Here is a 22,884-nt window from a genome sequence, read left to right as displayed (position 1 = left end):
AACTCATCTTCCCAACGACTAATCAACCCAATACCCCACCATTGTACTTAAACAGTTGCTTATAGTCACAGCGCAGTGTAACTATAAGCAATTAATCAACCCTCTACCCCACTATTATACTTATACATGCTCCACCTCATAAGTACGGTGGACCAATAACTGATCCTTTTTATTTAGAAGGCTATGCAAGGCGATCCCGCGTTTTAACCTGCGAATCACTAACAATCTTAACTTTTTTAAAGCCCTTTCAGTGTTTGTTTAATTTTTTAGTATTGATTTTTCTTAATGTTTTGAACAGATCGCATATTAAATGTCAAGTCTTATATATTACCTTGAAAAAGCCATTAGTGAGAGTTCTCGTCAGGCTAAATCATATTTTACTGATGTTCCGGGTAGAATGAATGCTCAATCTTTTTAAACGCTCGTTTCCCGTTAGTAATTATCGGAATACAAGCCGCTATGTCAACAAAAGGAGAATCAGATACGAGAATTGGATGTTGTAATGGGTGCCTTCGTCTGTCAGGGATAGGGACGGGTGACTTATAGCACTGGAAATGTACCGGCGTCTCTTGCGTTTTGATTGTTATCGCGAGACAAAATAAAGAGACTGTTAAAAATAAAACATATTGTAGAAACAGGAAAACCTTTTTTTATTACATTCATAAGAAACATCATTAATTATATTTTTACAATTGTTTATGATTTTTTTCTTACAAAGCTATCTTTTAAAGAACTCAGGAAAACCTTTTTTTAAGAGGGTAGCGCATAATAGCCAGTGATTAACAAACTTGAGGCTCTCGATTCATAATCTTATTGAAATTTAGGAAATGCGTTGATTTTTGCGAAGGGAAGAAAACAAGAGAAAAACTCGCTCGATTCATGTCTAAATCGCTTCAATTTTTCCGGCAATGAAGAAATGATTTAAAAGGTCATAGACGATTTTATAGCATATTTTACTATACCTTTATTATCTTATTGATTTCATTGAGTTTGTCCCTATTATAACGTACATTACTGTACTGAGATACCTGAGTGTGCTATATGTACTTATTGATGGTTTTCAGCCATTCCCAAGATAATTAGATAACAAAAGACACGACGGCCATGTTGGAGGATATAACAAAAGAATTCATTGACAATTCTTTTGTTAAGTTCCTCCAACATGGCCGCCGTGAAAACCATCAATTCTTAATTTCAAAGTATTCTATTGTATTAGTCATTCAGTGAATGAGGAAAACTGAGTCAAGTTGACCACATTGGGTGCATTGTAAAGCTGATTTAGGGGAAATATTTCCAAGATGGCGTTTATTTCGTCTCCTAAAACAGTCCCACAATGCACTGCAATGGCAACTCAATCCAGTTTTTTTTTTCAACCTCTGAATGGCTAATACTCAATCTAAGGAATTATACATTGTATTAATTTTCCCACATGCGGGAATTCATTTTTACCGAAAAATAACTAAGTGTGTTTAATACGAATAGTAAACAGAGTAATAATCTATCACCGTTTCGAAGACTTTCAATCTATTCAAATATATTTAAAAGAAAAAAGAAAAAAAAAAGCACGAAGCAATTGCATAAAAGCTCTAGTAGGTACAAGTTCCAGGTCACCCATCCAGGTACTAAACTCACCCTACCGGGCTTGACTAAGGATCTTATATTAGAAGCCCAACTTTTTTTCCACTGTGCCACGGTTCCAGGTGAATCAACATAACAATAGCCGTGAAAACAATGCACCGAATAGACTAGACTTTTTGATATTCTACTTTCAACCGATTCCGTGCGTGGCAGAGATGCAAGGGATTAGCCGATATGGTCTGGGGGCCGGCTGGTCTCTCCCCTGATGCTTCGGCTAGAACATTTTCTTGCGTAATTCGTACACCCAAGGGCAGAAGGATTTAATCGCCGTCAGGTCCGAAGTCCATACGACGCCTCAGCTCTGCGGATGTCTCGGGGGTATGGCAAAGTTGATTCGGTTTTTTTTTCCCTTTCAGCCTGAATAACTATTGGTGGACTTCAATTCAAATACTACCAAAACAAGATTATTATTATTATTATTATTTATTTATTTATTTTTTCTTTAAAAAATTGTTTTGATTTTTTTTTTTTTTTTTCCATTTTTTCGTCAAATTTAGTAATTTATTTATTTTTAATTGTTCATTAAATTCAAACCCATAGCATTTGTAATCTTTTTAAGTATTGCCCAATCCCCGTTCGACACAAGTCCACCCCCCACTCATTCAGTTCTCTCAAGCGGTTGTATGTACAACGTGTAATGTCCCCCGACGTCTGTCACAGGACAGAATCAGCCTGGAATTACCCCGCCAAGTGATCGTCCTGAAATTATGACGGATGATGAAACAAACGACCATACCGCGTTTTTTAATTAATCAGTAATTGAAAGAATGGGATAATGTCGAGCTATAACTTATCATATTTTAAAAATATAAATTAGCAATCAATCTTTGAAATAAAAACTTAGCAAAAACAGTTACTTGGGCTTTTTTTCCTCTTGAATATTTGTTACAATAATCTTTGAATTTGAAGTTTTTATTTTTGTTGCATTGCTTGAAAAATATCGAGTACTGATCATGAAAAATATATACTTTTTTCCTAAATTTGAAACTCCTGGCTGACCAGACTAGCCTCGTTATTTGGTGTTTCATTCGCATTTCAAATACGAAAAATGCAGTTTCTTTGCATTGTCTAACTTCATATCTCTCTTTTTTGGTTTTGCACACTCACCATAAGAAAAAGAAAAGAGAAAAAGCTATGGGAAGGGAACCTGAAAAAGGAAATAGCTTCCCTTACAGAACAGGCAACTTATTACATACAAAGAAAACAAAAACTAAGAGAAAGATGGAATATATATATATTACATATATATACGTATCGTACACAGCAATATACGCAGAAACTCAGTTCCACCCCAACGACATAACATTGACAAAATGGACCACAAATTCTGCACACCGTCGGTTGTGAATTTTAGTATTCTGAACAAAAAATCCAATTAGATCTAAATATATTTTGTACCTCTCACATTTCAAATGTAATAATTCGAGGGTTTTGTTGTTGTGGTTGTTTTTGTTGTCGTTTTTTGTTTTTTGTTTTTGTTTTTTGTTTGTTTTTTGTTTTTTTGTTTGTTTTTTGTTTGTTGTTGTTGTTGTTGTTGTTGCTGCTGTTGTTGTTTTTGTTGTATTTATTCGACGTTTAATCTTTCTAAAAATAATATTTCAGATTTTAGATTTATTGCCACCTCTTATTTACAAAAATATATTTGAAATAGAAATTACATAGCTAAAGAAATTAGGGTAAAGTCAAATTATCACATTAAAACTTTTTATGTTACGATAGTGAGCTCCCTTTTCTTCAATCTATAATTTGATAATTAGTTATTCAGATATCACATCGTACCTATGAGCTGTATCTGTATTCTTTTCTTTTTTCTTTTACAACTAATTAGTTATCTTTTCCACCACATATATTCAGTGTTTATTTAGCATTTCGAACTATAATTTAACACACAAAAACTTGTGAAATGAGAAAATAGGAAAAGTTGAATATGTTATTATACCATATATACAGGTATAATTTAATTCAATTTAACACACGAAAAATCGACGAACAAAGTTTTCTTAATAGCTTAACATCCCATTCAATTAACGGCCTTTAATATAGGACAATACTATCTCAGGCAAGTATTTTGAACTCTATGCAATCCTATCAATGGTGAGGCAGACCTTGACCCATCGCGCTTGAGAATTTATTCACTTTGTCGTTAAATTAAGGGTAGAGTGCAAGTGACGCGTGAGATGGCGTAGATAGCTAGGCTTAATCGATGGAGAGTCCTTTACGAGTTTACAAAGCAGAATTAATTGGATTTAAATGTCTTGATTTTATAAAAACATGTTAGACTTGATGCACGTTTTGCCACAAATGGCATAGAGAGAGAAGAAGAAAAAGAGAAGAGAAGAAAATTGAAGAAAAACGGATAAAAGATGAGAGGAAGGAAGGAAGGAAGGAAGGAAGGAAGGAAAGAAAGAAGGAAAAAAGAAGGCACGAAGGAAGGAAGAGAGAGGGGGAGGGAGGGATGTACCAAGAAAGAAAGAAAGCACTTAAACCGTCTCAACGGACAGTTCTAAAAAGAGGCACACAGGTGATATAAAACTGAACCCTAACGACAGACAGATAAACAGACAGACAGACAGTCAATACAGACAATAAGTAGAAGAACAGGACCAGCACACAGAGATCAAGACAAACACAAAACCACTGAGCTTCAATGAAATCTCAGCCAATTCCCTACTTTACTCCAAACACATCCTTAATCACCCCAAAGGTGTCCAATGCCACATATAACGACCTAACGGATTCCTTACGGTACCATGACAACCATCAAGCAGCCAAACAATCCTAATACTAAACACTGGAACATTTATTTAACATTTATTAAACTGCACTCGTAACGGGACGTTCGGTCGTTAGGCGCAAACAGTCGTAAATATTACCCACATTTTTGTTGTCGTAAACACCCTTCATATATGATATTATTGGTACTCCCTTGAGTCATTAGTAGACCTGTCGTTAGTATGTTTGCTCTCTTTAGGGTCTTTGTTTCTGGCGAAGTGGCATTGTCTTCGCTTTTGGTAAGCCTACGGAAGACGAGTGTCATTAATCTGATTTTTATCTGGGGGGATATTCCTTATTTAAGTTCTGCAGGAGCGAACGGTTGAGTCACTTTTGGCTTTTGGTCCTCTCGGATTCGGACAAACTCAATTTGGGTAAGTAGAAACGTATTGATTTATATTTTTAAAAAAATTTTTTCTCACTTCCTTGTCTTTTTTTTTTAACTTTCGCTTTCCTATTTCCTGCTTATACTTCTACCTTCTACCTTCATTCTAGTGTAGAATTTCATCTTAAACTTAGAAGTTTTAAGCTCTTGTCTTGCATCTCTAACCGGTCTACCCAAAAGCCATCTCTGTCTTTTCATTTTTGTTCTATTTTTCCATGAGGAAACGAAAAACAGTTTTTCCAAATTGAATGTCTCCCTGTCTCTCGCTCTCTCTTTTTACTCTCTCCTGTTTTTTGTTTGTTTGTTTTTGTTTTGTTTTTGTTTTTGTTTTGTTTGTTTGTTTGTTTGTTGTTGTTTTTTTGATATGAAATTCAGTGCTTATATTGCATGTCACTTCTATTCTTCTTCACTTCTATTCTTCTATTCTCTTTATGATTTTCCTCTGGTCCGTAACACCATCTCTCTCCTCGTCTTTCAACTTCCCATCCCAATCTTTGCTACGATAATCTTTTTGATGGCCAAAATGCCCCTTAACTGTCACAAACATCAATCGAATATCTTTGAGTCTAAGTTTTATCCAACATATCCTACATTTTGTGAAGGCCATTTACCGCGACATCTTTCACCTAAAAGCTATGACATGAGAATTGCAAACAAATCCTTTTCCAACGTACATATATCAAATACAATTCCAGTTACTAGAAAGATCGTATATCACTGAGAGTCCACTTACATTAAACAATACCCTTAGATAATTATTCAGGTTTTTTAGACCTGTTTACATAGCATCTTTCTTTTGTTAGATTTTTTCCACGAAAAGTTCCCTGTAAATTTTATTGCCATTTATCCAGTAGTCAAGTAACCCTTTCTTCGACCTTGCTGTCTTATAGTATCTACACACGTGTCTTAAGTACGTTCTTAGTATTGCTAATTTTCGGCCACTTTCGTTTATCATCTGCCAATATATATAGCTCGAGTCCCCCATGGCTCGGGGTCGTAAGCGAATACAGTTACTTGTTGGTTCTCTCCTGTGCTTCGAGGGCTCCTTGTTTTCCATTCGCAAAAAGCAACTTATTCTAAATTCCAATTGGAATCCAGTTGAAGAAGAGCAACTCTGTGCAATCCAATGTTAAATCCCATTATCTTTTTAAAATTCTTTTTTTATTTTTTCATTATATGGAACTGAGATTTTCTGTTGCAAGTGTTTCCAAAGTTTTTTTTCTTCTTGTTTAATCAATTTTTGAGTTCTTTTCTACTGATTTCACAAGAATGGCATTTTGTGATGAATTTACTTTTCGTAAGTGGTTTGGGACAGGATGGGATCTAAGGCTTGTCTGTTTGATTTTGGAAAATTTGGCCGCTGAAAAAAATTAGAAAGAAAAAAAAAAAAGGAAATATTCGAAGGAGAACAACACATGGCCTTCTTCTCAAATTATAATGATAATTGTAAACTTATTTTACATTATTAATATATTTTTTACACATTAAGCCACTATTTGTTTAAGAAAATTTACTGTCGTCTTAGCTTCCTAATTTAAATTACCAGTATTTTCTTGACTTTGTTGTTAACAATCAATATAATCCCGAGTGATAGCCAATGACAAAAACGCGTACGGAATTTTCTTCATTACTACGAGTATGTTTATTGTTAAGTTTTCGATAGAGTGTTAAGTTTTTGTGGGTAAGACTTTAAAAGATAATGGGAGTTGGAAGATAGCAGCGTAACTAAGGTGAGAACAGAACAGAACAGAACAGAACAGAACAGAACAGAACAGAACAGAACAGAACAGAACAGAACAGAACAGAACAGAACAGAACAGAACAGAAAACTTTTAACTAAGAAAATTTGTTTAATCGGTTTCTTTTACTTTGTATCGTAAATTAACAATTTTTACCAATTTCCACTTGGCATTACTAGATAAAATATACGTGCCCAATTCTTATTTATCTTAAATTTTCTCATTTTCTTGGTATTTAACTTCATCTTTAATCAAGGCGTCAAGTCCTTTTTGTGGTTTCCGGAATTTTTGTCTGATTTGATTTAATTTTTTTTTTTGACTCGGCTTCGTTTTGTTTGTTTTGACTAAATGTGATTGGTTTGTGATCCGTTATCTTCAAGAAAGCTTGATGAGGCCTAGAGTACCTTGTTGAGAAGTGGATCCTTTTTGTACGAAAAATAGAAATGAGAAAAATAAAATAGAGTAGTGATGGAAAGGAATCAAAGGAAAACGAAGAAAGGAAGAAACAAAGGAAAGGAAGCGGTGAGGAAGCGAATAAAAAGAAATTAACTTAAACAAAAAATGAAGAAAGAAAGAAAAAAAAAGGCGGATGAGAAATAAAGATCTTTATTATGACCCGTATCTGCCCGGGCGGCGCTCTTAGAAAAACCTTCTAGTTCTATTTTATTAATTGATAAAGCGTATTTATCGCATCACATCAATATAAATAAATAGCTAATATATAAATAGATATAAAATAGTATAAAACATATAAAATAAATTAATAGAAAAAAAATTAAAATTAAAATTCAAGTCTATAAATAATAAATGAAATTGAAATCATCTTCATAAATAATAAAGTAAGTACGTTTTTTCATCTTTTCACGGTGTAAAATTTACCATTTTATCATTACTGTTTCATTAGGAACACCGACGCAGCTCACACTAGTTTTTAGCTAGTTATCTCTTTTTATAAATAATATATGTATCTAATATTATCTAATATTATCTAATCTAATCTAATATATCCTTAAAACCACCTACCATTTTCAATGAGGTGATCACGCAGAGCGGCCTTAATTTTTTGTATTATCCTCTATATTAACAATAACTCCTGGAAGTCTATTCCATTGATTGATCGCCTAATGAAAGAAACTATTTGCATGCCGATTACAATTTGAATGTAGTCGTAAAAAGGTCATAGAGTTACGTTCCCTTGAAATGCGTGGTAAAGGAGTGAGATACAAGTCTCTCTCGATATCAATAGTCCGATATACAATCCGATGAAACATCCTGCTAGAAATATTAGATACGTGTGTTTAAAATTTTATTTTGTTGTCAAGTCAAAACCGCAGAAGTTGCCTGCTGTTTCGGTCCTAGAAAATAAAAAGGGGCTTGCTTCTCTTTTTCAACCATCTTTACTAGCTGTCGCTGGTATTGTAGCGTGATATATTGTCTCTTGCTCATGGTAACCTCATTGGGGTAGAGTAAAGATTTCAAAGCCAAGATCTTGAGAGTTCAAAGTGAGTTTAAAGTTGAAAAAAAATTTTTCGTCGAAGAGCAGAGTGTTTGTTTAGTCTCTTGAGCCAGAGATCTATCACGACACATCTCTCGATGGAAGATGGAATTTGAGTTTAGAAGGTTTGTGTGTGTGTGTGTGGGGAAAGAAAACCAACGAATCAGGAGAAAAAGCCGAAGCACAGGAGAGAACGAAGGCGGGTTAAGGCGGGTTCAATCAAGCCAACGCCCCTGAGAGGTCCATGCTTTATCTCTTAGTTTTCACCTTTCCTTTCCTCTTCACTTTTCCCCTTTCTTTAGAGATTTCTCTACCTCTTTTTCTCTACAGTCCTCTCTCTTTCTTTCGTTCCGTCATTGTCAAATTTAACGATTCTTGTAAAATCAGAGTCTTCATCTTAATTGTCATTTTGCCTAGCTCAGTTTAACTTAGTTTTTTTTCTACTCTCTTAATTTTCTTTCTTTCCTACATTGTCACAAATTTCACGATTTTTGTAATGCTAGATACTTTATTATCATTTTTATAAACTTTCTTCTTTTTTTATTATTATTATTATTTTAACAGTAACGATCTTCAAGTCTCCCACGATGACCAAAGTTATGTTCTGCTTCTTTGTCGCATTCTACTTCATCAACAGTAAGTGTCGTCTAGATCCGAACTAAGATTATTGTCCTTTGACTGTTGAATACTCGGTACAGTGAATAGACCTATCCTAAATTCGCTTCGATTGGTCAAGAAACAATAGTTTCAAGGGGGGGGGGGGGGGCAAGTGAAATTGAGGGGGGGGGGGGATCGGGAAAATTTTGGTAGGAAAAAGGGGGGGGATGGGCAAATTTACATCAGAAAAATGGGGGGATGCACAGTTTTTGGAAGAAGCTACAAGCCTTGCTTAGGGAGGATCGTACTTTTTTGCATGAATTTAAGGAGTGGGGGGGGGGGGGGGTGTTAAGAATTATTCTGCACATTTCAAATTTTAACCTACCCCCACCCCCCCCCCCCCCCCACAAGATTAGAAAATCAGCATATGATAACTTTGAAAACAAACAACAGAAAGGCCACTGTAGAATATATTTTACAGCGCAACACGCGCAAGTATGACCACATTTAATGTATTCTTATACTTCTATGCACGGGCTTAGACTGTATGTTAAACCTGGCTTGTTTTACCAAATAAGGCATACAAATGCTTGTTTGACAGCAAAAAGGCCGTGCATAGAAATATGCGAATGCATTAAATTTATTCATACTTTTGCGCTTTGCACTGTAAATTAAGCGGTCTGCGTGACCGGTCGAACAAACATCTTGAAATCTGATTAATATTTGAATTCATTTTCTTTGTCAGTTGCATTTGGTGTTGAAAGAATATGCCGACTTCAAGAACCTTGTCCTGTACACTACAAGACACTTGGATGCTACAAGGATAGCGTTGGAGACAGGGTTCTACCCAACTACATCTACAATGAGCGTGACCCTAGCCGCAAAGACAACTATGGTGGCAGATCCATTGAGTGGTACAACTGGGAGAAATATTTGGCAGGGTTTTCTTGTCGATGTGCACAAAAAGCAAGACAACTGGGATATGATTTGTTTGGCATACAGTTTTATGGTAAGTTGAAAAGATATGATAAAAAGGTAAATTTTACAGCGTGAAAAGATGAAAAAACTTACTGACGTTTCGGACGCTAGTCCTTCGTCGGAGTAAAAGAGCACTTTAGGACTAGCGTCCGAAACGTCAGTACGTTTTTTCATCTTTTCACAGTGTAAAATATACCCTTTTATCATTACTGTTTCAGTAGAAACACCGACGCAGTTCACACTAGATTTTAGCTAGTTATCTCTACTCAGTTGAAAAGAGATGTCAACCTTTCAAATGATATCGATATACAGATTCCTTCCAGTCGCGTTCGTAATTTTACCGATGGTTTCCCGAACAGCCAAACGTTTGTCACTCCGGCGAAGTTGACTGCGTTCCCCGAAATGAATTATTGGTCAACTATTTATTGGTTAGCATTTTCATAACAGGGGCCAAGTACAAAGTAGATTTGTCGTTTTGAATAAACTAGAATTCCACCATGAGTTCAATTAGTAGCATTTACGATAAATAGACCTCTTCGGCTCTGACGTAATGTTTTCCCATTTCAGACCACGTGTCATTCCCTAGAGTATCATGTCTTTGTTAAAGGTTTGCGCTCGGTTGCACATGAGAAGACACATGAATATGGATACAGCTCAAACAAAGAATCTTATTCTCAAGGGAATGACACGTGGTCTGAATTGGGAAAACATTACCCCAAGACGAAGAGGCATATTTAAAGATTACGTCAGCGTATTCGAAAACTTCCGGATACAGATACAAACATTTCCGGACACGTGTGGACGCAACCCGTATCCGCAAAAAAAAAAAAAAAAAAAAAAAAATTGCGGATACACAAATCTCCGGATACGTGTGGACGGTGCCTTAGCTGGCTAGCTCGTATCCAAAATCATAAATTAACATAAACCATGATTTTTAAAACTTTGTACTACAGGTGAATGCTGGGCGGGCAAGAAGGGAGTTCATAACTACAAACGTCTCGGCAACGGTAATCCCAAGTGTGTTGGTGATGGATATAAGCCATGTGGTTCTACTGCTCGATACTGTTCTGGAGAACACGAGTATAACTTTGTCTACGAAATAGGTAATGCAAACGATATGAAGACATGCCTATCCCAGGGCTATAACCAGGTGGCACAGGGTGCACGTGCAAGCCCCCATTAAAGTTTAAGGTCCGCTCATCCATCTCCTTTTGCTTTAAAATTGCATGTAAATGTTTTTTTGATTGAATGAAGACCACTTTCCATCTGCATATTATAGCATTTTAAGAATCACTCACCCATTATCCCCCCCCTTTTTTTTTTTTGGTTGTTTTGTTAGTGGGTTCTGCAAATCATTGCCTGTGCACCTCCCCTGCGAGATCCCTGGTTACGGCCCTGTATCCCACCAGTAAATGAAGTTGTTGTGGAGTATGATGACACAAAAGAAAAAAAAAATAGAAAGGAAAAGAGCGTTTCTGCAAACTTCTTTCTTTCTTTCTTTTTTAGTATCTTTTCTGTCTTTCTTTGTCTGTCTGTCTTGCCTTTTTAAAATTGAAGCAGTACGTAAGTCTTTATTATTTGTGCCATAGTCGAGTCTAAGTGTAATGTCGAGTTTGTCAAGGAAGGATGCTTCGCAGATAATCATAACGACAACGCCAGACCCCTCGCAAACTACTTGTTGAATGATCGTGACCCCACGAATCCTAGTTACAGTGGAAGAACTATTGATTGGCGCAACTGGGATGTGTACCTTCCTGAACTAGCCTGTCGATGTGCAAATGCCGCCAAGAATAACGGTTCCACCTACTTTGGACTTCAGTTTTATGGTAAGAACGGGGATATACTTGCTAATTAAAAAGTAGGATTTGTGGTGTGGTGTGGTGTGGTGTGGTGTGGTGTGGTGTGGTGTGGTGTGGTGTGGTGTGGTGTGGTGTGGTGTGGTGTGGTGTGGCGTGGCGTGGTGTGGTGTAGTGTATCCAATATTTAAATGTCATATAACGGGTATTGTTTATAACAGGAGAGTGTTGGTCCCACCCACAAGGGAGTGAAACGTATGGTCAAGATGGACATAAGGACAACTGTGTAAATGAATGCTTCCAAGACTGCAAACAGCACCCGTACTGTACTGGTGTCCAGTTCTCAAACTACGTCTACAGGCTCAGTAAGTCTTACAGCTTTTTAGTTTTTTAATCAATCCTTACATCGTGCTTTTTAAAGATAGCGATGAAGGTGCATTTTAGTCTTGTTTGGGTACAAACATCTTTTGTTCATCATGCCTTATATGGTGTTGTGAGATAGTGAACATGGTGCATTGTGGTCTAGCTTGGGTACAAACATCTTTTGTTCATCATATCTTATATGGTGTTGTGAGATAGTGAACATGGTGCATTGTGGTCTTGCTTGGGTACTAACATCTTTTGTTCATCATGCCTAATATGGTGTTGTGAGATAGTGAACATGGTGCATTGTGGTCTAGCTTGGGTACGTCAACCCTTATATAATGTTTAGTTGGTAAGAGCGTTGGTCTGTTGTGCGGGAGGTCGTGGTTTAAGCCTCGGCCGGACCAACACTCAGGATCTTAAATAACTGAGGAGAAGGTGCTGCCTTTGTAATTATATCTGCAAATGGTTAGACCTTTAAGTCTTCTCGGACAAGGACTTTAAACCGTAGGCCCTGTCTCCCAACCCTTCCTAACCTACAGTAAATGGGGGACATAAAAGAACCACTGTGGACGTTAAAAGAAACCCTGGCAGTGACCACCCTCAGTGCCTCCACTTCATACTAACCATCTCTCAAGCTTGTAAATTGCATAAAAAACAATCTGTCATTCACAACTCCATGTAAAGCGCATTTGATTATATCCATATAGAAAAAGGGCGCTATATAAATCATCATCATCATCATCATCTTATTTGCATTCATCCATAATATTTGCTTGTTGCAATTATTAATCATCTTGAATCTATTACAATACCCTAGAGGGAGCATGTGACGTCAACATCCAACCAATCGGATGTTACAAAGAAAACGCCGTAAATCGCGTGCTGAAGGAAGAGTTAGTCAATGCCAAGTTCCCACCGAGCCCAAAGTTCTACGGCGAAATGGCAGACACTCAAAACTGGAGTAACTTTTTCCCTGAGTTTCTTTGCAAGTGTGCTCGTGAGGCCAAAATTAAGGGTCACCAGTATTTTGGTGTTTCAGACTTCGGTGAGCAATTACTGATTAAACACAATACATTGCGCGACGAAGGATAACGAGCTTTTAGGACAATGTTACAGTGACAATGTGTCAAATAATTATGTTTAATTGGGGACAAATCAGACGATTTTCCCGTGTTTTTTACTCATCTTTTCGCTTTTTTTAGGACAATGTTACAGCGGCAATGTGTCGGATAATTATATTTAGTTGGAGACAAATCAGACGATTTTTCCCAAGTGTTTTTTACTCATCTTTTCGCTTTTTTTAGGACTATGTTACAGCGACAATGTGTCAGATAATTATGCTCAGTTGGGCGAATCTACTAACTGCTTCGAGGGGAAATCGAGTCAAGCTTGTGGTGCTGGGTCTGTCGCGTGTGCTGGGGCTGACACTCAGTCTAACTACGTCTACAAGATCAACTTGTCAAGTAAGTCATCATAAATCATTATAGAGTTTACTCACTATCTCGCCTCTGATTGGCTATGAAAATCCAGCCAATCCCTGACAGCGTACAAGCTTCATTCACTATCTCGCCTCTGATTAATCCCTCAACGCGTACAAGCGTTACCCTATCTTGCCTCTAATTCGCTATGAGAATCTAGCCAATCCCTGACAACGTACAAGCCTCTTTCACTATCTCGCCTCTGACTGGCTAAGAGAATGTAGCCAATCCCTAACGCGTACAAGCTTCATTCGCTATCTCGCCTCTGATTGGCTATGGAAATCCAGTCAGTCCCTTACAGCGTACAAGCTCGACTTGCTGAATGTACTATCTAATAATAATTAATAATAATTAAATTAATTGGTTTCAGGCAAGCCGTGCTATAATACAAAATACAAATCTAAAAATAATAACAATCACAATCAAAAACTCCTCTTAAATCTAATATCTAATTAATAATTAAAATCTGATAATCTATAGGTAATTAATAAAATAAGTTGTACAAATGCGAATAAATAATAATGGGCTAAGAGTTAGTGAATTCACTTGCTAAAAGGATAACAAAGTCTAAAATTGTTTTACTTCTCGTGTTTAATTATTTAGCTTAGTTGCTCTACTAAATCTGCTTTTTTACAAATGGAATGAAATTTTGCTCAGTCTAATGCAATAGAGACCTTGCATAATTTCAAAGCAACTCCCCCTCCCACCCCTCCCCACGGGAGCAATTTGGAAGACGACGACAGAAGGATTTCAATGTCATGAGAATTGGAAACCCTTTGTTATGTCCTCCAAATCAAGCTGCATTCCCTCGTGCTACAAGGGGTCTAAAGTCCAATTAGCTAGCAGTCCCACAGTGGGTGAGCACGCGAGTTTTGGCGGGAAACGTTCCCGCCAAATCCCCAGGATCCATCAGCATAACGGAGGGTAACCTGAATTATAGGGACGGGGAAGCCCTCGCCCTCATCCTTCTTGCGTTATAATTGTCTATTATGTGATAACGCCGATATCTGGTATATTTTTTATTCGCTGCCAAACAGATTTAAAGAAACGCTCGTTCGTTCCTGCGAGAGATCCTGAAAGACTCGATGGCCTCAACTTTTAGATGCCCAACGTTCCTTGGACATGCACTTGGCTGGCTTTAACACAGTATTCTGGTTGTTGCTTTCTTTATCAAAAATAACACCAATAACCTAATAGATATTAATAAATATCTTCCCATCTGATAAATTATTTTTATTATTTTCACGTGTTACGTTTTTAATGTAGTTAGACCACAGGAAGCCCAACCAGGATCATGTTGGCCGTTAGTGTCATGGGATATAACAAGATCCGAAATGCATAAACTAAACATTAAAAAGATTGAAATGCTAGAAATGTAGCTCAATTGAATTAAATTGTGAAACTTAAACTTCTGATATAAATCCAAGGGATTAAAATAAATGATTAAAAAGCATGTATAACTGAATTTTTTATAGTGTATAATTTCACTTTTTGAGGAATTTCTGAATACAAACCCACTTTTTTGGCCTTAGCATAAACTGAACTTTGCATTATTTTGTGAGAAACGTGATGCAATTATAATTAGACAGGGATGAATACCCAAAGAAAAGTATTCCTGGTAGATTTGAATTGAATAAAACAGGGCGTTAGGAGAATTGGTCTATGGCAATTCCCGCCCTTCGTTCGTTATGCGAAAGTAACCCCCTCCCCACTCCCCCTTCATTCCCCCTTCCCCCTTCATTCCCCCTTCCCCTTCCCCCTCCACATGGGAGCAAAACTGATATTACTTCGTACTTCCATTTATTAAAAAAATGCCTAAAGAATTGCCCTATTTCACTATGGTGTCGCATCAAAACAATCTATTGTTTAAACGCAAAGGTCGTGGTCGTGAGACGGCGTCAAATCAACGCAAATTCACCGAAAATTGTTCTAAAACCCGTATCTATTTATTTATATATTATTTGTTATTTATTAGTGACTTCCATGCAGATTACATAAATAATAAAAAAATGGAATCCAAAGAGAGCGGATGCACGTAAACTACATGAGGGGCAGAGCGAACGGACTCGCAGTCCCAACGAGGCTAGCCCCAATCAATCAATCCACGAAGAGAAGTAGAATAGTCAGCAAACTCTCAAAATATTTTTTTAGTACATATTAACACATTGTATCTGAAAACCAGGCTATTTTAGATCAAACTGTTTCGCTAGGAGAAAATTTTGTTGAATTTCCTATTGGATTTGGCGATTCTATCCCCCACATAAACAAGCAGTGACGTCATAGTGAAATAGGGCAATTAAACTACAACATAATAGATTTAAATAAGCAAATAAAAAAGAGCAGAGGGTGATCAACGACTAACTTTAGCTATCATATTAAGGCCCATGGATGTTATATCAGGCAACCATAAGAAATGACACAAGAAATGAGTTTTGACTTTACTCTAATCTTTAATAATATAAGCTAAAATATGCTAGTTATTAGTAATGCTTTATATTGACCAAGAAGTTTTCCATTTCCTTTAGTAATCGCTAGCCAGTCCGAGGTGGAGTATAGTAACCTCTAAGAGCAGATTCTTCTGTGACAAAGTAAAAAAAAAAAAAAAGAATTATAAAAAAGACGTTGAGTACAAGGGACCACTTGACCACGTGTCATTCTTAAGAATTGATATCATTTCTTACTTTGAATTGAGTTGTATCTATAATCATGTCTATTCCGCTTAAACAAAGAAATGTAGTCTATTATTCATGATCATCAATAATCAAACGTATGGCGCCCTGAAACAACCTCTGGGCTGATCTAAGTCAGGGCACAGCTAACTCACAGATCAAACCCTGAAACAATCTCTGGGCTGATCTAAGTCAGGGGACGGCTAACTCACAGGTTAAACCCTGAAACAATCTCTGGGCTGATCTAAGTCAGGGTATGGTTAACTCACAAATCAAACCCTGAAACAATCTCTGGGCTGATCTAAGTCAGGGTATGGCTAACTCATAGATTGAACCCTGAAACAACCTCTGGGCTGATCTAAGTCAGGCATGGCTAACTCACAGATCAAACTCTGAAACAACCTCTGGGCTAATCTGAGTCAGGGCACAGCTAACTCACAGATCAAACCCTGAAACGACCTCTAGGCTGATCTAAGTAAGGAATTGGATGGAGTTGGAATTCAGTTTTGTCTTCGTAAAACAAATGAGTATTTTATTTATTTTAATACCTACATTATGCTTGTGCAGGTATAGGAATCTTGTAGATATAGTTGGCCGACTGGTTAGAACCAGCACAAGCCATAGATCCATTACTACATGGACTGCTTGATTTTCCTTCATAACAAGAGCTAGAACCACCAAGCTGGGCGTAGTTTTGTGATAATTTGTCGCTGTAACAAACCCCTGGAATGATTAAATAGAAGAATGTTATATACAAAAATGGATGGATGGATGGATGGATGGATGGATGGATGGATGGATGCATGGATGCATGGATGCATGGATGCATGGATGCATGGATGGATGGATGGATGGATGCATGGATGCTTGGATGACAATTTTTCAAGTCTTACTCACCATACTCAGAAACGCCAAAGTACTCATAGCCCTTGATCTTTGCTTCGTGGGCGCATTTGCAAAGGAAAGGAGGAAAGAAGCTATTCCACTCTTCAGAGTCTTGCATTTGGCCATAGAACTTTTCAGAGGGGGGATAAGTGGCATCTACTAGCACTTCGCCCAAAACCCGATTGTATGGATTCTCTTTGTAGCACCCCATTGACTGAATGCTAACGTCACACACCTCTGGCCCCTCTAAATAAATTGGAAGAAAGGTTTCTGAAATGAAGGCAATATTTGCTATAACTACTAGCAAAGGCAGTTATCGCTCGTGGACTCGCTTGTAATAAATTGGAAAAAAGGTTTCTGAAATGAAGGCAACATTTGCTATAACTGCTAGCAAAGGCAGTTATCGCTCGTGGACCCGCCTGTTTGCGATATCATATGGAAAACGAGTGAATAAAAACGATATCAAGCTCATATTAAACACGTGATAATCTCTATATATTACATACTGATTCTGTAGACATAGTTTGAAAACTGAACACCAATACAATACGGGTGCTGATCGCAATGCTTGTAACAGTTGTTTACGCAGTCATCTGCTGTTCCATCTCGACCGTAAGTTTCGCCACCTTGTGGATGACTCCAACATTCGCCTACCAAAGAAATGTAAAATCAGGTGGTGATTTTCGAGCAATAAAGAGCACAGACAGCTGATCTGAAATAGTGACGTAAATGACTTCACAGTAAACCAGCCAACCAGCCAACCAGCCAACCAGCCAACCAGCCAACCAGCCAACCAGCCAACCAGCCAACCAGCCAACCAGCCAACCAGCCAACCAGCCAACCAGCCAACCAGCCAACCAGCCAACCAGCCAACCAGCCAACCAGCCAACCAGCCAACCAGCCAACCAGCCAACCAGCCAACCAGCCAACCAAAGATGTATTTTTACCGTAAAATTGAAGTCCAAAGTAAGTTGATCCCTCTTCTTTGGCTTTTTTGGCACATCTGCAAGCAAGTTGAGGTACATACACATCCCAGTTTACCCAGTCAATGTTTTGTCCACTGTAACTAGGGACTGTAGGGTCGCGATCATTCAGCAAGTAGTTTGCGAGGGGTCTCGCGTGGGAATTGTGGGAATCCTTAAAGCAGCCTTCTATGACGAACTCGATATCACATGTTGTGTTGACTGTCAACAAACAAACAAAAATTATGAAATATGCCACCAAGGCAAGAGGGGACAAGGGACTAGTGCTCCCCCTTTCGTGGCAACAAAATGGCGGCTTTTTACCCCCTGTGCCTGATTACAAAATCTTCAATCAAACAGAAAATATATTCCTTCAAATAGAACCCTGACAAGGGCGGATCCAGCCAAAATTTTAGGGGGGGGGGGGGGGCTAATTGAGTTTCGGGGGGCTAATCCCCCCCTCACCCTTGCCCTGAGAGAACATTCCAGTGGAAGAAAAGTCTCGTTTTGGAACCACTGTTAAATCCCATTTCTTTATTTTATTTATCTACGAAATCATTTGTTACAGAGGAGGCTCCAGGGTTATCCCATCATGCATTGGCCGTGTTCGTGTCGTGAGCTTTTCACAGTCATACGAAAACTACTCTAAGAACTTACCTATTTGATACACGAAATTCGAGTGATGTTCGCCTGCACAGTATCTATCGGAATTGCCACAAGGTTTAAAACCATCAGCAACACATTTTGCACCCGCCTTCGTTAGTGCAGAAAGATGGGCAAGAGAGTGACCTGCCCAACACTCTCCTAATAACATATATGGTATAATCAGTTATTATATTGGTCAGTGTCTTGAGGTGGTCGGTGTATACCGGTGAGGTCGATATTTAGAGGGGGTCGAAATTGAAAGGGTGGACGACATCAAGATGGGGTCAATGTCTAATAATATTATAATATATTATAATATCATCATACTATAATATTGACTTTATGTTTAGAGGATAAACACGTAACATTAACAAATCGACACGAGTGAAAAACGTCTGCGCATGCTCTGAATCCGTATGCAAATTAGTCAAAACATATGTAAATTTGACTTTCAAACATGCCTGATAAATTGGACTTCACAAAATGCCAAAACTTAGTGTCCATGCTTGAAACTTAAGGCTAATTCTTTCATATTTCGTTTGTTAGTACAGTATCTTGGTCTGACAAAAGTATACTCTCGAAATGTTTAGTATACTTGGAGAAAACAAACATTTATTTTCTCACTCAAACTCTTCAAAATTCTTAGAAAACGCGTGCTAAAATGCACGCATGCGCAAACGTTTTTCCTTAGTGTCTAACAAACCTGTGGTCTTCCATACGATAAAATTATGAACTATAAAACTATAAGACTAAAAAATATCAAACCGTAGAAAGATTAAATATTAAAAAAATATAAGATACTAATAATGATGGGAAAAATGAAAGACTAAGTTAAGTATTATAAGTACAAAACCTAAATGAAAACAAAAACTAAGGAATATAACGAGGCAATGATGATTGCTCTTCGAAATATTTCTTCCACACCATATTTTAAATACTTAAAAGCCGAGCGGTTGAGATCTCGTCTAGCAAACGAGAGGTCAGTGGTTCGAGTCCCGCGAGAACCCAACTGTGGCAGACTTTTTAATTTTTTAATACACTCGATGTAGCATACACTTTAAATATAGATCTTTACCGAGTGACAAAAAAATACATTTCATAAAGAATCTTTATTGTCTAGAGGTAATCGGTATCGAGAGGTACTGATTAAAATCTGGAGATAGTCCGCGATATGTAGAGTTGAACAACGGAAAAAACTATTTGACATCTTACCGTAAAATTGCACACCGAATAAATCGTAGCCCAATTCTTGAGCCTTTCTTGCGCATCGACATGAAAAAGCAGCTAGGTATTTGTCCCAGTTATGCCAATCAATCCTTCGGTTGCCATAGCTGGGGTGGGTGCGGTCACGCTCGTTGTAAATGTAGTTTGGCAGTACTCGATTATGTCCAAAATCCTTGTAACATCCTAAGGTCTTGTACGAGACCGGACAGGGTTCTTCCGTGCGACATATCGAACTCGCCGTAGTGACTGGAAGATAAAAAGACGGCTAAGACCATAAGGATGCGAAAAAGAAGATATGATATGATAAGAAGTGACGATGGAGAAACGAACAAAACGGAACAAACCAACAATTCAACAATTCAACCAACCACCACCAACCAACCAACCAACCAACCAACCAACCAACCAACCAACCAACCAACCTACAAACCTACAAACCTACAAACCTACAAACCTACAAACCTACAAACCTACAAACCTACAAACCTACAAACCTACAAACCTACAAACCTACAAACCTACAAACCTACAAACCTACAAACCTACAAACCTACAAACCTACAAACCTACAAACCTACAAACCTACAAACCTACAAACCTACAAACCTACAAACCTACAAACTTACAAACCTACAAACCTACAAACCTACAAACCTACAAACCTACAAACCTACAAACCTACAAACCTACAAACCTACAAACCTACAAACCTACAAACCTACAAACCTACAAACCTACAAACCTACAAACCTACAAACCTACAAACCTACAAACCTACAAACCTACAAACCACCAACCAACCAACCAACCAACCAACCAACCAACCAACCAACCAACCAACCAACCAACCAACCAATAAACCAACCAACCAACCTACAACCAACAAATCAAACCAAATCACAAATCAACAACCAACCAACAAACCGAAAAACCGAAAAACAAACCAACCTACAAACCAGCAAACCAACCAACCAACAAACCAACAAACCAACAAACCAACAAACCTACAAACCTACAAACCTACAAACCTACAAACCTACAAACCTACAAACCTACAAACCTACAAACCTACAAACCTACAAACCTACAAACCTACAAACCTACAAACCTACAAACCTACAAACCTACAAACCAACCAACCAACCAACCAACCAACCAACCAATCAATCAACTAACTAACCAACCAACCTACGAACCAACCAACCAACCTACAAACCACCAACCTTCAAACCTACAAACCAACCAACCAACCAACCAACCAACCAACCAACCAACCAGCCAACCAACCAACCAGCCAGCCAGCCAGCCAGCCAACAAACAAACAAACCAACAAACCAACCAACCAACCAACCAACAAACCAACAAATTAACAAACTTGAGTCTTACATTCTATTTTTTCTTCTACTAGGACCGATTTTGTCAGATTATCTGCTATATATATACTCTCTTGTAAAATTAGTGAATATACTTACCATGACCGCAGAGAAAGACAGCCAATACGCCAAGCACTAAATGCATCATCTTTAGTTAAACCTTGCAGAGCTGTTCTAAATAAACGTGCCAAAAAATACAGCTTTTAGAATTGCTTCTACTTCTATTTTAGTAGGTCAGAAGATGTATGTTCCGTAGAATTAGAGATATAAAATAAGTTGAAATTTGAACTATTTGAAATAAAAAAATTAAGTTACAAATTCAGAACGAATCGCAAAGGACAATTAAACTTTCTTGGAAGAGTTTGTGTGAAAAAAAAATCTTTATAACGGTAGACATTTTGTTTGAGTACAATTTAAACTGCTAATCCGGAATTGAATTATGAACAACAGAACGCAAATCGAGACATGAAACTTTAAAGGAAAAAACAGCATATCCTTACCTCTATCCTTTCGCAAATACCTGTAATGTTAGCTTCAAAATTGAGCCTTTATATAGGCGTTGCTAGTAATGGTCGTGTTTTTATGATTATGATATCATAGAACCCTTAGACAGCCATTATTGGAAATTATTAGGCAGTTAGGGATTACGCACATTATGCCATCGTTCTAATCTTATTTCATATATTGATAATGGATTGGTGATGAGTCATTATAGTTATATCTGTTTTGGCATCGGTTCGAAAGGCCAATAATTAGTTAAATGATGTCGTTTTTTTCTGCTATACCCTTTGGCAAGAAAGAAACGAGTGTTGTGAAAAGAGTGATTAAGACCGAATCAATGAGCACTTTGTAGGAGAACATCAAGAAGGACGAAAAGAACGAGAACAGGAGCTCAAGAAGAAGAAGAAAATGAGGAAGAAGAAGAAGAAAAAGAAGAAGAAGAAGAAGAAGAAGAAGAAGAAGAAGAAGAAGAAGAAGAAGAAGAAGAAGAACAACAACAACAACAACAACAACAACAACAACGAAGAAGAAGAAGAAAGAAGAAGAAACAGAAAAACAAACAAAACAAAACAAGAACAAGAACAAGAACAAGACAAGAACAGAACAAGAACAGACATAACAAGAAAAACAAGAACAAGAAACAAGAACAAGAACAAGAACAAGAACCAGAACACAGACAAGAACAAGAACAATAACCAAGAACAAAAAACAAGAACAAAACAATAACAAACAAGAACAAAAAATAACAAGAACAAGAACAAGAACAAACAAGAACAAGACAAAAAAAAACAAAACAAAAACAATAACAAACAAGACAAACAAGAACAAGAACAAAACAATAACAAACAGAACACGAACAAGAACAAGATCAAAGAACAAGAACAAGAAAAGAACAAGAACACAGAACAAGAACAAGAACAAGAACAAGAACAAGAACAAGAACAAGAACAAGAACCACAGAAAAGAACAAGAACAAGAACAAGAAACAAGAACAAGAACAAGAACAAGAACAAGAACAAGAACAAGAACAAGAACAGAACAAGACAAGAACAAGAACAAGAACAAGAACAAGAACAAGAACAAGAACAAGAACAAGAACAAGAACAAGAACAAGAACAAGAACAAGAACAAGAACAAGAACAAGAACAAGAACAAGTAGAACAATGAACAACGACAACAACTAGAACAAAAAAAAGAAGAAATAAGACCCTCTGTACGTTTCCAGGGTGAAAAAAAAAAAACGGAATAAGATGAATAAAAAATGTCCTCATTTGTACATCGATATGCAATGCAGAAGTGTCGTAAAAATATAACTTTTATAATTAGGAATTTTAACAGCAGCTAAAGATGATGTGATAATAATTCAATAATTGTCTGAGTT

General features: G+C 37.3%; 2 protein-coding genes across 3 annotated transcripts; one reads left to right on the top strand and one right to left on the bottom strand.

Moving 5' to 3' along the window:
* Nucleotides 1-4,630: 4,630 nt before the first annotated feature.
* On the top strand, nt 4,631-14,709 carry LOC116288607 (uncharacterized). Its single transcript, XM_031695417.2, has 9 exons — nt 4,631-4,784; nt 8,594-8,665; nt 9,372-9,635; nt 10,558-10,707; nt 11,194-11,430; nt 11,622-11,765; nt 12,584-12,811; nt 13,071-13,229; nt 14,282-14,709. The coding sequence occupies exons 2-9, from the start codon at nt 8,617-8,619 to the stop codon at nt 14,344-14,346; spliced, it is 1,296 nt and encodes a 431-aa protein (XP_031551277.1). The 5' UTR covers nt 4,631-4,784; nt 8,594-8,616; the 3' UTR covers nt 14,347-14,709.
* Nucleotides 14,710-15,674: 965 nt separating this feature from the next.
* Nucleotides 15,675-21,552, bottom strand: LOC116288606 (uncharacterized). 2 transcript variants are annotated; one of them, XM_089026887.1, is made up of 9 exons: nt 21,503-21,552; nt 21,102-21,176; nt 19,618-19,875; nt 18,418-18,564; nt 17,746-17,982; nt 17,305-17,448; nt 16,811-17,044; nt 16,466-16,636; nt 15,675-15,822 (listed from the first exon to the last, which is right to left on the bottom strand). In XM_089026887.1, exons 2-8 carry the CDS (start codon nt 21,148-21,150, stop codon nt 16,467-16,469), a joined length of 1,239 nt encoding a protein of 412 aa, XP_088883013.1. In that variant the 5' UTR covers nt 21,151-21,176; nt 21,503-21,552; the 3' UTR covers nt 15,675-15,822; nt 16,466. The 2 variants fall into 2 exon arrangements, with proteins under 2 accessions (XP_088883013.1, XP_088883014.1); XM_089026888.1 differs by having other exon boundaries at nt 15,675-15,819.
* Between the last annotated feature and the right edge of the window lie 1,332 nt (nt 21,553-22,884).

The sequence above is a fragment of the Actinia tenebrosa genome, unplaced genomic scaffold, assembly GCF_029948245.1.
Source record: "Actinia tenebrosa isolate PJP-AT-01 unplaced genomic scaffold, QUT_ActTen_1.0 PGA_scaffold10__47_contigs__length_13832649, whole genome shotgun sequence".
In the NCBI taxonomy this organism is placed as follows: domain Eukaryota; kingdom Metazoa; phylum Cnidaria; class Anthozoa; order Actiniaria; family Actiniidae; genus Actinia; species Actinia tenebrosa.
Note: the sequence above shows the minus strand (reverse complement) of the source record. Positions and strands in the feature narration are given on the sequence as shown.